This window comes from Schistocerca nitens, chromosome 1 (genome assembly GCF_023898315.1).
Source record: "Schistocerca nitens isolate TAMUIC-IGC-003100 chromosome 1, iqSchNite1.1, whole genome shotgun sequence".
NCBI lineage: Eukaryota > Metazoa > Arthropoda > Insecta > Orthoptera > Acrididae > Schistocerca > Schistocerca nitens.
In genome coordinates, this window is record NC_064614.1 from 1,092,587,652 (window position 1) to 1,092,605,111 (window position 17,460).

Below are 17,460 nucleotides of genomic sequence, written 5' to 3' on the forward strand. Positions count from 1 at the left end.
GGGGGAATAGCAGGCTACGGGCGGGGGGGAATAGCAGGCTACGGGCGGGGGGAATAGCAGGGTACGGGCGGGGGGAATAGCAGGGTACGGGCGGGGGGAATAGCAGGGTACGGGCGGGGGGGAATAGCAGGCTACGGGCGGGGGGGAATAGCAGGCTACGGGCGGGGGGGAATAGCAGGCTACGGGCGGGGGGGAATAGCAGGCTACGGGCGGGGGGAATAGCAGGGTACGGGCGGGGGGAATAGCAGGGTACGGGCGGGGGGAATAGCAGGCTACGGGCGGGGGGGAATAGCAGGCTACGGGCGGGGGGAATAGCAGGCTACGGGCGGGGGGAATAGCAGGGTACGGGCGGGGGGAATAGCAGGGTACGGGCGGGGGGGAATAGCAGGCTACGGGCGGGGGGGAATAGCAGGGTACGGGCGGGGGGAATAGCAGGCTACGGGCGGGGGGGAATAGCAGGCTACGGGCGGGGGGGAATAGCAGGCTACGGGCGGGGGGGAATAGCAGGCTACGGGCGGGGGGGAATAGCAGGCTACGGGCGGGGGGGAATAGCAGGCTACGGGCGGGGGGAATAGCAGGGTACGGGCGGGGGGAATAGCAGGGTACGGGCGGGGGGAATAGCAGGGTACGGGCGGGGGGAATAGCAGGGTACGGGCGGGGGGAATAGCAGGGTACGGGCGGGGGGAATAGCAGGGTACGGGCGGGGGGAATAGCAGGGTACGGGCGGGGGGAATAGCAGGGTACGGGCGGGGGGAATAGCAGGGTACGGGCGGGGGGAATAGCAGGGTACGGGCGGGGGGGAATAGCAGGCTACGGGCGGGGGGGAATAGCAGGCTACGGGCGGGGGGGAATAGCAGGCTACGGGCGGGGGGGAATAGCAGGCTACGGGCGGGGGGAATAGCAGGGTACGGGCGGGGGGAATAGCAGGGTACGGGCGGGGGGAATAGCAGGGTACGGGCGGGGGGAATAGCAGGGTACGGGCGGGGGGAATAGCAGGGTACGGGCGGGGGGAATAGCAGGGTACGGGCGGGGGGAATAGCAGGGTACGGGCGGGGGGAATAGCAGGGTACGGGCGGGGGGAATAGCAGGGTACGGGCGGGGGGAATAGCAGGGTACGGGCGGGGGGAATAGCAGGGTACGGGCGGGGGGAATAGCAGGGTACGGGCGGGGGGAATAGCAGGGTACGGGCGGGGGGAATAGCAGGGTACGGGCGGGGGGAATAGCAGGGTACGGGCGGGGGGAATAGCAGGGTACGGGCGGGGGGAATATCAGGGTACGGGCGGGGGGGAATATCAGGGTACGGGCGGGGGGGAATATCAGGGTACGGGCGGGGGGGAATATCAGGGTACGGGCGGGGGGAATAGCAGGGTACGGGCGGGGGGAATAGCAGGGTACGGGCGGGGGGAGAGAATAGTGCTCGCTGTCTGGCAGAGTGTGCACGGACTAGGAGGAGGCATGAAAGACTGCCACCAGGTGCAGAGTCAGGAGGCTGCGAGGCAGTGAGGTGGGGATGTCGGGAAACGGAGCCAGAAAAGGAGAAGACCAGGGAAGAGAAAGACAAGCAGGTGTGTTGGCAGGGGGTGAGGGGATGTGAAAAAGGAGGAGATGACAGGACAGGGGACAGAAAGTGTTGGGTGGAGAGCATGGAGACAATACATTACATCAACTGAGGCCGGAATAATTTTGAGAGCTCCAAAACTGCAATCATGGAATATTGTGCAAGTTCTTGGGTGCACAGACTTCTGCTTGTAACACGAGCACAGGTAGTTAACTCGGTGCAACACGGAATACTTCAACTGATGGAAGTTTTTGGCACTGTGTCACCTGATCCCCAGGTATGAAGAAAAGTGGGGAGGTATTGCCTGCGGAAAGATCATCATGAAATGCTGATTTTAATGGGAAAACAGGCCAGAAGCAAACAGCAAATTTGCGATCACATACTGCACCTGTGACAGAAACAATGGGACGATGCACAAACAGCAGGTCTCACCTATGGTTGTCTCCCAAAAACAAAACAGAGATTGGGATGAGGCACTTCAATCCTTCAAGAGATCTGACACACTTCTTTCTGGTTCATGGGCCTGATGCTAATGGCACTGCACTAGTCAAAGACTATCTCCAAATGAGTTTTTGATGAGGAAGGCACACTTAGAAAACACCATCTGGGGATGTCCGCTATATGCTGAAGTTGATGATACTGAACAGCAGCAACTGAATCAACACAGAAGATTTGATGTCAAGGAAACATTGTAGGGGAGACCAGGGCACGTTGGCCATAGGGGCAGGATGGCCCAGTCAAGTTGGTTCATACAATAGATGCTAGAACGTGCTAGGAATCAATCAGCAGGTTGGTAGCACTGTCCTGCTCCCTCTACAGGAGCAATATGGCCGGCGGAGCAGTTTTGGACAAGTTGTGTTGATTAACTGTTTTTGTGCGTGTGTGAGTGAAATTCTACTCATCGGTTAAATGTGTGTTATGTAATGCTTGCTTACTTCAGGCGCAAGAGGTGAGTAGTATAATTAAACGTCGAAGTTTAAGGATTATTTCTATATGGCATACAATCTAAATTGCTTCAGTGGGTTTTGTGACGAATAGAATTTATTGTAAACATGGCGATGGGGCAGGTTGGCCCAGAGACGCCACCCGGGTCAACCTGCCCTGTCCTATATATATTTTTTAAATTTGATGAAAGATTTGTAATTTTTAATGATAATAATATTTATAATTCGTCGAGTTTATGAAATTGTTAACATAATTTTCGAAGTTAAACATATTTTGATACGTTTCAGAGGTCAAAAGATCGTCATATTCGCGAGATAAAAAGCGTTTTAAAAAGAAAACACCAACCTGTAAATTTTGTTATAATCTTAATTTGCGATCTGAGTAGTCAGAATCTGGTTCATTTCTTTTTTTTTAGAACATCAGAGTTACAGCCTTAGTTACACCATTTCTTTTATCTATAGGAACATAAAAATGGTGCGAAATTATAAAAGAAAAAGTGAAAGAGGAATGATTTCTGAAGATACAACGCTAAAAGCAGTTTTAGAAGTAAAAGAAAAGGGAAGATCTGTGAGGGCTACTAGCGAGGTATTTGGGGTTCCAAGAAAAATTTTGGGGAGGTACTGTGCTAAGTACAAACAGACCTCATGTCAGCCTACACAGTCAATTGAACTTCAGGAAACCGAAACTGAACCTCAGCCCATGCCAATGGACCAAAACCCTCAGCCTGGAGGAGTCCTACAAATACTTAATGACAAAAAGAAGCCTTGGGATAAATTTCGCTATGATAAAAGATTTCAGGTATGAAATGTTGTTAACTAAAATTATTTTTACTTGCAAAGCTATTTTTCAATTTCTAATGTTTTTTCTCTATCCCTGCCATTGTTGTAGTGTCCATCTCTACTTCGTCTTGTGCACTGTAGGCCTACTGATCTCTCTCTCTCTCTCTCTCTCTCTCTCTCTCTCTCTCACACACACACACACACACACACACACACACACACACACACACACACACGAAAAGAAAAACTGTGCCTCTATGGGTAACTTAACTAGAGTTGTTTACTTTCAGATATTTAATTCTGAACAAGAAGATATGCTTGAACAATACCGCATGAAGGCAAGTGACATATATTATGGTCTTTCCCCGAAAGAAGTCAGGCGGTTTGCGTATAGATGTGCTATTGCATGCAACAATAAAATACCCCAAACATGCACCGAGACCGAAATGGCGGGAAGTGATTGGTTCACATGATTCTTGAAGAGGCACCCTCAACTCTCAATTCGGACTCTTCAAGCAACTAGTTTAGCCGGGTGCACCAGTTTCAACAAGCATAATGTAGAACTGTTTTTTAATAATCTCGACATAGTGTTAAAAAGATTAAAAGTGATCCCTGAGGACATCTGGAACATTGACGAAACTGGAGTAACTACCGTCCAGCATCCTGATCGTGTAGTTGCTCGAAGAGGTTTTCTCCAAATAGGGCGAGTGACATTGGCTGAGAGAGGGTCACTTGTTACGACCGCTTTTGCAGTTAGTGCGTTGGGTAATAGTGTGCCTCCATTCTTCATCTTCCCGAGGTTCAACTTCAAGCCTCATTTTATCCTTGACGGCCCGAATGGGTGTGATGGAGCAGCTCATCCTTCGGGATGGATGACAGACACACACTTTGCAAAATATATGAAACATTTTGTTCTACACGCTCGCTGCTCAAAAGATGCCCTTGCTTGGTTTTGATTGATAATCACAGTTCACACTCGACTCTGGAGTTCTTGATTATTGTAAAGATAATGGAATCACCTTTCTGTCTTTTCCAGCGCATTGTAGCCACGAGCTGCAGCCTTTAGACAGAAGTGTTTATGGGCCTTTTAAAAAGTTCGTGAACTCAGCATGTAATGCATGGGTTACCAAAAATAAACGGCCTATGACTATTTACGACGTCCCGTCTATAGTGCGAATAGCACTTCCAAATGCTGCAACTCCCAATAATATAACCAGTGAATTCAAGGTAACTGGGATCAATCCCTTTAACAAAAATATTTTTACTGACAGTGATTTTATGCCTTCCTACACTTCGGATAGGCCAGACCCAAACACTGAAAACAGTCCATCAACTCGAGCTGAGATAAATGTAAGACCGTTTACAACTCCAGAAGAGGTCAGGCCTTTTGAAAAAGCAGAGCCCAGAAAAAGTATGGGAGCATGGAAAAGGAAAAGAGTTTCTGCCATAGTAACAGACACTCCAGTAAAAAAAGCCCTCGAGGAAGAACAAAAAGGTGAAAAAGAAAAGAAGGCGAAAGCATTGGAAAGAAAACTTAAATCTCAGGCTAAAAAAGCACTTTTTCAAAAAGAAAGTAGGAGCAATGGTAGAATGAAATTAACCAAATCAACTGCAGTAGGCCTAAAACGCAAGAAGAAGCCAATGGAAGATGACGATGATGAAGATGAGGAAGATGAAGATTCACTGTGCCTAAGGTGTCTCAAGCATTTTTCAAACAGTCAACCTGGAGCACAATGGATTCAGTGCACAAACTTCAAGCGTTGGGCTCATCAGACATGCGTGAAAAATGAAATCTGTGGACTATTTTATGAGTGTTATAACTGTGATGATCCTTTGAATGTGGACAGTGATTAAAGTTGATTGGTTTGTATTAAGACACTATAATTCCTAATAATTTTTAGCTTTCCCGTTGTCATAATAAAATGTTAAGCATTTAACTCAATATTCAACTTGATTTGATGTACATTAAAGTATGTTTCTTAATAACTATTCGTTTTATTTTGATATCCTGAAGTTATACTAGTTTAACTTATCAAAATATTACATGGGTCAACGTGCCCCAGCCTCTGGGCCAACTTACCCCGAGGTAGGGGCAGATTGGCCCACTTGACGTATGTCCAGTAATAAATTTTTTTAAAAGCTTTTAACTCATATTTTCAAGGTTAATAATTGTGATCCAGATTCAGTAAGACTGCTCTAAATATTTAGCAATAATTTCATAAATTTAAATATGTAAAAAAAATTATATTAATTTTTTTTAAAAAAATATGGCCAAAGTGCCCCGGTCTCCCCTATTGTCAGACAGCATGGCAGGTCTTTGACTATATCACTGATGCTATTGATAGAATGGCTTAAGGTAGTGAATTACCTTATCATTCAGCCCCTAGCTACTGCATTATAGGAGGTTACAACAGAAGATCAAGAAGTAATGCAGCAAAGACAACATAGGTCCATAGTTACGCCAGACAAACAGCCACCTGTGTGTCATAACAACCCAAGAGAAGAAGCAGCAGCATTTGGCTGCACTCCTCACCTGTGCCAACAATGATCCTTTGGAACAAGGAAGTCGTCCCCTACAATCATGGAGGCAACAGACAACAGAAGATGGAAATTCAATCACAACACATCCACAGAGCCTAATGAACTGGCAGGGTGTGCCTCAACTGCTGTTGAAAGTAATAATTTGTGTAAGGATAAATACAGGTAAAAGGTTATAACAAAATAAACAAGTAAATAAATTACAAATATAGCCTAGTCTGAAGTCGAAATTGCAGAAATTGGACCTGCATCTTTTACCTCTTAAGTATAGATTTTAGTGTATGATCTTGCAAACAACAATCATAGTACATCAAATAATTTTCCTATTTTTAATTTATTTAAGCAGATAAAATCATTTATTTTGCTTTCATGTTTTTCTGCTTAACACTAAATTTGTCTTTGTTTACTGCATTTGCAATTCCAGTTATTTTTACTCAGTTTCACAACTACTTCACACTACTGAAGTTCACTAGATCAGAAACAAAGTAAGTACAATACAATACAATACCTTAGAAACCAAAGCACTGCAGTTACATCAGTGGTATAGTGGATTCCTTCCTTCTCACTGCAGTTCCTCAAGTATTAGAAGTCAGAGAACTGGTGCTGCAATCACTTACAACTCATCCCCTCATTCTATCTTATTGAAGCATGCAAGGCATGTCGTGACTAACTATGAAAGCTGAGTACACGATTTGCTCTTGTAATGTAAGACTGAAAGGGTGAAACCCAATCCTCAGGATCAGATGGCCTCTAGTGAAGCTGTGTTGTGAAGTTGTGAAGGGTGCGAGACAAAAACTATGTGATGCAGTATACACAACTGCAAATGTGCGGCATTACACGAAGAGTAATGTCTGGCAAAGTTTGATGCTGTGTCCACCTTTCAGATGACAAACATAAAAATTCATCCACTGCAAACGAAATAGTTGCATTTTTGTTTATTCCACCTCCACCATGAGAATACATATGTGCTCTGTCAAATTAAAATAGGGTACTGAGCAACGTCACATGTCCCTATGACCAAAAAAAGCATATAGTCTTTCAGTCATGACAACTTACATTTACAGGCTAATAGTAAGTTTGTAGATTATCACTCAATTCTGTAACTCTTTTGGATACTGTTGTCAATCTACTTTTAAGTGGCCTGAAGAATGAGAAAGAATACTGTGGAGAAAAAAAATGCTAATGCAGTGGAAATGCTACAAGGTTTCAGTTATTTTACAAACTCATATAATCTATTTCCTTCCTACGCTCTTAGAGTTCGCTTGTACCTACCAGAACTCAGGTGACAAGTTTACAGTTGTAACTGGGCAGTGCCAGAGACTCTTGAATTCTGAGATGATGTCATAGGACCCACTGGTGAGTTTAAAGTGAGCATATGGAGCTCATTTATGACCTCTACTTTTAATGCAGTAAAAAGTACAAAAGTACTGTTAAAGGTTTTTTTCATTGCGGTTCAGTGCCTGGGTCTGTAAAAATGCTAGCTGCTATATAATTTAGGTACTTGCATGGTATTTGTCTTTATATCAATGACAGAATGTTCAAAAAGCTTTTTTTTCCTCTCCCCAAGACTGATTTAGGCTTCAGTTTCTCATGGATTCAAGCTGACTATGTCACATCTCTCCATTTTGGGAATTCCACATTTCATGTCCATTATAATTATCCGGGCTGTTATGCCGTGGTCAGTTGATGAATTCTGAGGTGATTCCCAACGTTTCGTCTCCGACTGCGGGAGACATCTTCAAGGGGGTCCGTAGCTTGATGGTCCAACACACACACTGGCTTGCTACTGACTGTGTGTGTTGGACCATCAAGCTACGGACCCCCTTGAAGATGTCTCCCGCAGTCGGAGACGAAACGTTGGGAATCACCTCAGAATTCATCAACCGACCACGGCATAACAGCCCGGATAATTATAATGGACATGATATTTCCGGCCGTGAAAGTTTACATTTTAGTAATTCCACATTTAATAACCACACTCAAAGCAGCAACAATAGCTCTGACATTCACATGAAATGTATTTGCAAGTTATCTCTGTACAACTAACAAGATGTTGAAGTTCTGTGAATCAAGGCTACTTTAAACATAAACGGTTCTCAAAAAGCCACTTACCACACTCGATCTGTTGGCTGCTGGATGCATTCTGTACACCATTCTGTCAACTTCATCAACTCCTTTGATTCTAAGTGCTCAAATTCGATGATTAATAAAGTCAACAAGGCATTTGTCTGAATTGTTGATACGTCTTGTGTTTGAAGTTGCTGAAGAACTTGTTTACATACCTAGGAAATAAACAAACAATAGCGATGAAACAAAGCTTAATTGTTAATTCATAAGCAGGGAACATAATCTTGGTAACATAATTGTTAAAGTCTGGCCAGAGCAGATGGAGATAGTGGTCATGTGTGTGTGTGTGTGTGGTGCATTTTCCTTTCCTTTCTGAATAAAGGCTCAGCATGTAACAAGTTTTTCCTTTTGCCATCTTCAACTAAACATGTCATCTTTACGGTGTGTAGCAATCTATCCTTTTCATAACAACGTTGATACTGGACTTCCCATTGTTTGATTTTACTATAGTTTAAAGTCCCTTAGCTGCCGAGTGGTCAGTGCGCCTGACTGCCATGCAGTGGGGTCAGGTTCGCTTCCCAGCCAGGTCACAGATTTTCTCTGCTTGGCACTGGGTGTTGTGTCATCATCATCATCATCATCATCATCATCATCATCATCATCACTGACTCGTATGTCACCCAATGTGGCATCAACTGAGGGCATTTGCAATTCAGAGGCTGAAATTTCTCAGTGGGGACTCCCAGTAACCAATGCCACATGATCATTTCATTTCACCACAAATACTTACTACAAATGGTTGTTGAATGAGCATCCACACTTTAAAAAAATACAGCTGAACTTTACCACGTAATAAACATGTCACCTCATATATAACTATTTTCTTCATTTTCTTCTCAATATATTTATGTGCTATTTTATCACAAAATATGTTCTAAACAAAACAAAAACTGAAATAAAGAAATGTCTATGACAATACTACAGATTAATGTAACTGGTTGATTACTAAGAAAACAGTAGCAAGTTAAGAAAAATGAAAAACTTGTCTCATCAATGCACTAAACATGAGTCATATTGCTAAGCACTGTAAGTACCACATTCGGAGAAAGAAGTGACTGTGTGAGTGATAATGCACAAGCTTTACATACATGAAATGAAACCTGCAAATAAGAACAAGAATCAGCTGTAAAATGGAATGATAACAATGAAAATTTGTTGCCAGCTTTGCATCTACAATCTGTGCGCTGAGATCCATTATGTATATTCTTGTACAGGTCAGATGTTGTACTTTAAAGTCACTTACTCAGTATTGGCAGTTAAATTTGGTATCGCAGTGCCCGTTTTATTTTTATTACAATGCAAAGTTCCTTTGGACATGTATGCACATGCATGTCCAAAGGAACAGTCACTGCGGCAACTACAGCCATTATGAATTACATGAAATGAATTCGCAGTTGTGTATAAAGACAACCATCAGTTGTAGAATGCAATGACTACCATGAAAATTGGTGCCAGACTGGCACTCAAACACAGATTTCCCACTTATCATGAGTGGTCGCCTTACCATTTGGCTATCCAAAGGAACTTTGCATCGTAATCAGAATAACACAGGCACTGCAATATCGTATTTATCTGCTGATACCGAGCAAGCAACTTTCAAGTATGTCATCTGACCTGTATGGGAAGGTACATAATGGATGTACGAGTACAGTTCGCAGATGCATGGTTGACGACATATGGAAGTTTGGGTCTGGCCATAAGTCATGCACAGATAGCCAAATGGTAGGGCGACTGCTTGTGATAAGCAGGAAATACGGGTTCAGGTCCTCGTCCAGCACAAATTTTAATTGTCGTCATACCATTCTACAGCTGATGGTTGTCCCTATTCACAATTAAGAGTTCATTTCATGTATGTCATAACAGCTTTAGCCGCCACAGTGCCTGTTCCTTTGGACATGCTTGCATGTCGACAGGAACTTTACATCGTAATAAGAATAACACAGGCACTGTTATATCACAGATTTACAAACTGTTGCACCCTTCCACAAGATGAATACTACTATCATATGAAAGAACTAGGTTTTACAAGCAGTGACATAGTGGCACAGAAAAATAATGAACCAGGACGTACACAATGTTTATTTCCAGTCTACAACCACAAAAGCTGTTTTCAGACTTTCAGTTTTGGTCTGTAGTGTCCATCTTCAGATCTGCTTTAAACATATCCTAATATAATAAAGTATAATACAGCTACAGTGGCACTGTCAATAGGTTTCACCCAAAACTAGCATAGGCATTGTCAAACAAAATATAAAATGGTGTGAACTAGCCCACAGTCATAATTTGAATGGTGCTACTGTTTGCTGTGAACAAAGTACAGCCTGCACAAAGAACATTCTTCGTCTACATCCTACCCATTTACCTTGCAACATGAGCTGTATAGCACCACTTCATTTTCATTACATTATACCTTCTTTTCCAGTCTGTTTTTTTTACTGTTGTTACCACTAATTCCCAACATGGACTACTTCATTTTCTGCTGAGAAAATGGAAAGATTTTAACAGTTTTCACACTGAAATTCAATGTCTCATTGCCATTACATCAAAATTGATAATAGATGCTGATCAAAAACTTTCCACACAAAAGGAGCTTCATTTTAAAAATCCTGTTCAGTTAAGCAAAGACACTCCAAACAATATTCTTGTGTTTATTTCTTTTGCTGTCCATCCAGCTGTCATTTTCAACTGCCCTATCTCATCAACGGCTTTTATGATTTTGCTGTTAATTTGAATTAGGAGATAGTATGGCTAACCTGTACTTAGTTTCAGGAGGTGAAATTTCGGCCCTGCTGACAAACATAATTATAGTAGGGAAAAAAATCTATCCGTAGGTTTCAGATCAGCTAGTTCTTTCGTCGAGAGGTGGGGGGGGACGTGTATACGTTTTAGAAGGGTGAGGAAAATGGACAGCCGGCCAGTGTGGCCCTGCGATTCTAGGCGCTTCAGTCTGGAACCGCGCGACCGCTACGGTCGCAGGTTCAAATCCTGCCTCGGGCATGGATGTGTGTGATGTCCTTAGGTTAGTTATGTTTAAGTAGTTAAGTTCTAGGGGACTGATGGCCTCGGATGTTAAGTCCCATAGTGCTCAGAGCCATTTTTGAAAATGGACAGGTCAATTCCAAAATAAAAGGAATACATCTGATGTGAAAATGGGAGGATACAAAGATGAAGAGGGGGGGTGTCAGAGAAAGAGAAAGAGAAAGAGAGAGAGAGAGAGAGAGAGAGAGAGAAAGAAAGAGAGAGAGAAGGAGGAGGAGGAGGAGGAGGAGGAGGAAGAAGAAGAAGAAGAAGAAGAAGAAGAAAAAGAAGAACAAGGATAGTATACTGGTAAACAATGCGCCAGTTTTGGTTCAGAGATTTGGAGCTGATAGGAGGAGAAACTGTCAAGTAAAGATGAACTGAGAGCAAGAGAAATGAGAAGTAGAGTGAACAGCACAATTAAGAACTAAGTGGGAGTGGAAAAGATGGTTGGAGGGAGGGGGGAGGAAGAATCACAGAGAGATGGGAGAGACAAAAAGAAGAAAGAATATAAAAAGAGGGAAAAAGACAGAAAGGAGAGAAATACAGCAAAAAGTTGAGTAAACCCACATACACATTGGAGACAGTTTATTAATGATTGTTATTATAAATTTATTTTCAGCTCTACCTTCAAATGGCTCTGTTAACTACTTCTACTAGTCAAAGTTTATCAGCACTGAAGGCAAACAGTACAATGTTATTAGCAATATGAAAGTGTATCAGGCATCCTCCAGACAAATGGAAATCTCTTTGTCACACTACTCTTTCTGTTCTGAAATTCCTGCTATCATTATGAATTCTAATCAACACTGATGTACACGTAGTCTTCAGTGTACTAAGACAGAATAATGAATACCTCTCATCATTAGCATAAGTTCTTCCTCATAAGCACCAAAGAGCATGTATAGAAAGAAGTAGGTTCATTCACTGTATTCTTCAGGTCCCATCAAACGTTCAAGGATGTGTAATGAATCTTGTCACTGCATTAACAATAAATTATTACTATATTACTCAATACTTGGTGCTTACTCTACCAGCTTAATGTAAGAAATTGCTGCTCTGAAAAAATCTGCTTTGTTAGTTACTGGTATATTAAATGGTTACAATTTATCTTGTACTCAGAGCTTAATATTTATATTTACGTGGAAACAGTGATCGTTTTTGAAGAAAATAGCTACCTACATCTGTATCAGTAAGGGCCTCTTTACAGTGCACTTCTACTTATCATGCAGCTTTACAGTGAACATTACTACTTGCTGAATAGTCTGGTTCTGTACAAGCTTCATATATCATTTTACTCTATGTCTTTTTCCTCGATACCTTCAGAATTCCAAGAGTGTATTGTAGTCAAAACCGTCAAAAGCTTTCCCAATCTACAAATGCTATAAAGATATGTTTGCCTTTCTTTAAGTAATGTTCAAGACAAGTTGTACAGTCTGTATTTCCTCATGTTTTCCTCCATTTCTTCCAGAAACCCACCAGATCTTCCCTGACGTCACATATCAGTTTTTTCCCTTCTTCTGTTAATAATTGGTGTCGGTATTTTTCAACCATGGCTTATTAAACTGATAGTACAGCAGTATTCACACCCATCAGCACCTCCTTTCTTTGGAATTGAATTTTTACATTATTATTGAAGACTGGAGGTATTCTGCCTGTCTCATATATCTTGCTCACAAGATGGAATAATAATAATAAAGAGGGAATGTTTTTTTAGATGACTGTATTCCTTTTACCTGCCTCATTTGCTGCATTTTTATATTTCCTCCTTTCACCAATTAAATTCAACAGCTTTTGGGAAATACAATGTTTTTATTTTTTTATTTTATTTTAGGCCCAGTCTTTCTACCTATTTCATCTTCTGTTGCTTTCCCTACCCCACCTCTCCAAGCTACCTATTCATCTACTACTGTATTCCGTTCCCTAGATTCAGTCAAATATTGCCTAATGCTCCCTCTGGAACTCTCAACAATATTTGGTTCTTTCAAATTATCCACATCCCATCACCTTAAAAGTTGCTTACTAATATACATATACATTTTTTTGGAGGGGGGGGGGGAGTCAGTGATGACCCCAATGAAACTTTTGGGATTCAACTCCTGGTACAGTGAGTATTTTATTTACTACATACTTAACATTTATTATAATGATTATTGCTACACTGATAATAAGAAGAGCTTTTGGTTTGCATTCATCATGGAGTTATAGCGATTGTTATGATCGGATGTGTAGCAGCACAAGTCACCCTCAGTCAACTGCAGAACAATGTCACAAGTGGAAGCATACATTTCTGTAGCCCTTTGATAGACTGTATAAAAAGATGAAACTGACAGATGACGAAATAAGAAGTTTGCTTGAGAACTCAGACCACAAATTTAGTGGGAACTATCTGAAAATTTCAAGCAGTGAAACTGAAGATGCAGTCATGGAACTTCCAGATCAAGTAGTTTCAAACAGCAGCGAGTTGGATAAAAATGAACAGGATAAGTCTTGATATTTATTACTGTGTGCAGATAATATTGGTTATATTAGGATGTCTGCTTCAGTAGATGAGTGGTTAGCATAGTAGCCTCCGGTTAGGTTTTCATATTTTTACAGATATTCAAGCAACAAGAAGGCAAATGCGGTCAGAAGCACAAACTAATCACCTTGACAGAGAAGAGGCGGCCCTGCCAGGTATGATATGGGAGACAGAGCCTTACTTAAATCAAAGGCAGAGGTCTGCTGCTAACATAATGAGAACTCCAAAAGGAACTAAGCCCATGACAAAACTCGATATACCAGGTAAAGCCTTCCTCCTGTACTTCGATAATAACATGTTGGTTATACGAGGGTGGTTTGAAAAGTTCTCAGAATCACGAGAGGTCAGCATTAGTGCAACGAGTTGTTCACATGATATTCATTGGACTGTAGCCTGTCAGTGCTCTTGGAAGAGAGCTGTGGCGGAGACGTGGCTCTGTTGTTGTTCTGGTGTAGAGACTTGCTAAGATTCGAGCAGTGATTAGGTACTTTGTAAAGAAAGGTATGAAAGCAGAGGACATTCATGCCGATTTCCAGAATACACTGGGAGACTGCTCCTTCACATTCAACTGTTGCCAAGTGGACAAATGAATTTAAATTTCATTGGGAGAGCTTAGATGAAGATCCACACAGTGGTTGGCCAAGATGTGTCACTACTCCAGAAATCATTGCAAAAAGTGCACAAAATTGTCATCTGAAAGGGTATATCAAATTTTAACTGAAGAATTAGAAATGAAAAAATTACCTACAAGATAGGTGCCGCGACTCTTGATGCTGGATCAAAAAAGAATGAGAATGGACATATCGGAACAATGTTTGGCACGTTTTAGGAGAAACGACGTTTTATCCGCCAGTGACCAAAGATGAAACTTAGGTGCACTACTATACCCCAGAGAGGGGGGAAAAAGACATGCTGATTCCCCACCACCAAACAAAGCAAACCTTTGGCGGAAAAGGTCATGGCATCAATGTTCTGGGATGCGAAGGTGATTCTGTTTGTAGATTATCTCCCCACCGGGCAAACAATTACTGGAGAATACTATAACAACATCCTGGACAAACTGCAACAAAAGATACACAAAAAAGGCCACGTTTAGCAAGGAAGAAAGTCATCTTCCATAACGACAATGCCCGCCCGCACGCACATGCCATCGCCATGGGAAAATTACACGAACTAAGGTATGAATTGCTGCAACATCCACCTTATTCACCTGATATTGCTCCATCAGACTTCCATCTCTTGCCAAAACTGAAAATTTTTTTTTGGTGGACGGAAATTCACTTCAAACAAAGAATTCAGAGTCGGAATTGACAACTATTTTGTAGGCCTGGAGGAAACTCATTTTCGAGATAGGATCAAGGCCCTGGGACACTGTTGGACCAAATGCATTAATCTACAAGGAAACTACATTGCAAAATAAAAAAGTTTCAGTAATGTAACTATTTTTTTTCTATTCTGTTCCAAGAACTTTTCAAACCACCCTCATACTGTGATGTACAATGAAAAAAAGCTAGGCATTATTTGGAAATCAGCTGAAGATATTTTCATGAAAAATTCGAAAGCTTTTGAAAGGGAAGAAATTGTGTCAGCAACTGGAACTGTGGAGTTCGTAGACAGAACAAACACAGTTTATGAGATATATTTAATAAAGAAACTTTCTGATGTACCAAGATTCATTTTTGAAGCATAGACTGAGGCTCTTACTAAAATGCCTGCATTTTCATGATGCTCTAATTCAAACAGCTCAAAGACAGACTGACAGATTTGCTTGTCTCAGGGCTATATGGAAAATTATAGCAAGTCTCTATTGTTTTATAAACCTAGTGAGTCAGTTACAGGGGATGAAGAACTTGTGACCTTCTATGGGCGACACCCATTAAGGCTATATATTCGAACAAAACCACGAAAATATGGCTTAGAAGTGAACTTGTTATGCGATTAAGATATGAAATACTGCGTTGCAGAGGATCCCTATGATGGGAAGCATGCCAGTGAGAAGAACCATAACAGTAGCCCTGAAACAATTAGAAGGTTGGTTGAAATGTCTTACTTGAAATAACCAGGAAGAAACATAACCATGGACAGAAAGTTCACTACCATTACACTAGCATCTGAATTTTTGAAAGAGAAAGTAACTACTCTTGGTACTAATCAGAGTAAAAAACGTGATTATCTCTAGAACTCCGTCCTGTTTCTGTAAAAAAAAGCTACATCGGTTTGCCTTTAATGGTGATGCCACTTTAGTCAGTTACATGCCTGGGACAAAAACGGTTATTACAGTGTTGTCAATCCAACATCACGACATGAATGTGAGGTACGAGAAGCTAGACATATAATACTCTGCAACTGTACAAAGTCTAGAGCAGATATGCTCGGTAAGTGTGTAAGAATGTGCAGCTACCATCGAGCAACATAGCTATGGCCAATGTGGTGTGTTTCAACTTGACTGTCATTTAGCTTACAAATCATATGTTTTATTTCAAGATACACACAAGGAATGGGCAAAGAATCATCCCACAGAGATTTCTGGAAGAAAGCAGTACCTGAAAGATCTTTCTTGAGAACTTGACGACCTTAACATGAAAAGACTCTTTCAAAATGCTGTAGGCCTACACTCAAGATACACAACAGCATTATTAACTTCTGGGTACAAGTGTAATCAACATGAACATGCTACAAGTAGAGGAATCATCATTACAGAGCTGTGAAGGAAAGTAACATGTACAGCTGTTCATACTCCGCCGAAGAAAGGACGCTGTTACTTTTGTGCCAGGTGCAAAGACTGTAACTACACACAAAGTAGTACTTCTTGCAAGAATTATATCTTGCTCTGCACACACAAAGAAAGGAGAACTAGTTCGCATTGTGAAATGTTCTGAGTATGAATCTGAGCAACCCTTGTAGTTGTAAATAAATGTAAAATCATTATTTATAATTTATTTAAACTTCATCCAAAGGAATTTCTTTTATAAAAAAGACCCAGAAATCATTGCCCAGTATTAATTATCAACATTTTAAACTTCTAGCCTACAACACTATGGAAATACTTAAGTGACAAAGTGCTTGCCCACAAGAGAAAGGTGCTGCAACATCTGAATGTAAACATCATCCATCCCTGGGTCGGAGGATTGGGATGAAGTGAGAGCATATTATAGCTCCCCCATAGTAAAAGTCACATTGTAGCACTCACGATTCTGAGATGAGAAGGATATGACTCTAACCTCCTCCACTCATTTTTGATGGAGGAAGGCAGGGTGAGGGTGGTTGGAGCTCGAAATCTCAGAAAAATAGGGAACCAAGGTGTTGGAGATAGCAATAGGTTCCACTATAACACCATTTGCTACTGTCAGGCTGGAACTTGGGGAATGGGCCTTTGTCCATAGAGCTGTCAGGGGTTGGCCCACACGATGGAAGACGGGGGTGGTGGGGTGGGGGGGGCGGGGGGGGAGGGCTGTTAAAAGAAGTAGTAAATGAAATCCAGCTAGCATTTTTGCTACCCCGAAAAACACGAAAACACTGCGCACGTAACTCTTTACAACGAATACAGTTAGCCATCGTAGGACGATGGTTAAAAACGCAGAGAACATGTCTTCGTGCGCGAATTGCATCACAGCAGGCCTCAGTCCACCAGAAGACCGGGACACGGTGCAGTAAAGACAAAGTGCGAGGAAACGAACGTTCTGCAGCAGTAAAGATAATGTTTTTAAAATATTCTACCTGGTCATCATTACTGGGGAAATGTTGTTTGTCGAATGTCGCTAGGAAGTAGTAAAGCCTACTGTCGGCCTTAGAAAGCAGCGATTTGGGTGTGCTTATAGGTGTGGTAAGAGTCAGAAAATGGACAGCACGTGGGAAATGGTCACTCCAGTAGGTTTCAGAGAGAACAGACCACTTGAGATGATGGGCAAGCTGGGCAGTGCAGAACGAGAGGTCCAAACAGGAACAGGTGTGTGTGGAGCCTGAAAGGAACATGT

General features: G+C 41.9%; 1 protein-coding gene across 1 annotated transcript in view; it reads right to left on the minus strand.

Moving 5' to 3' along the window:
* Positions 1-17,460, minus strand: part of LOC126198634 (Fanconi anemia group I protein-like) — a 250,425-nt gene that overhangs the window by 205,833 nt on the left and 27,132 nt on the right. Inside the window, exon 3 of the mRNA XM_049935099.1 lies at positions 7,933-8,102. Within this exon, the coding sequence (XP_049791056.1) occupies positions 7,933-8,102 (170 nt within the window). The remainder of the gene's footprint in view (positions 1-7,932; positions 8,103-17,460) is intronic.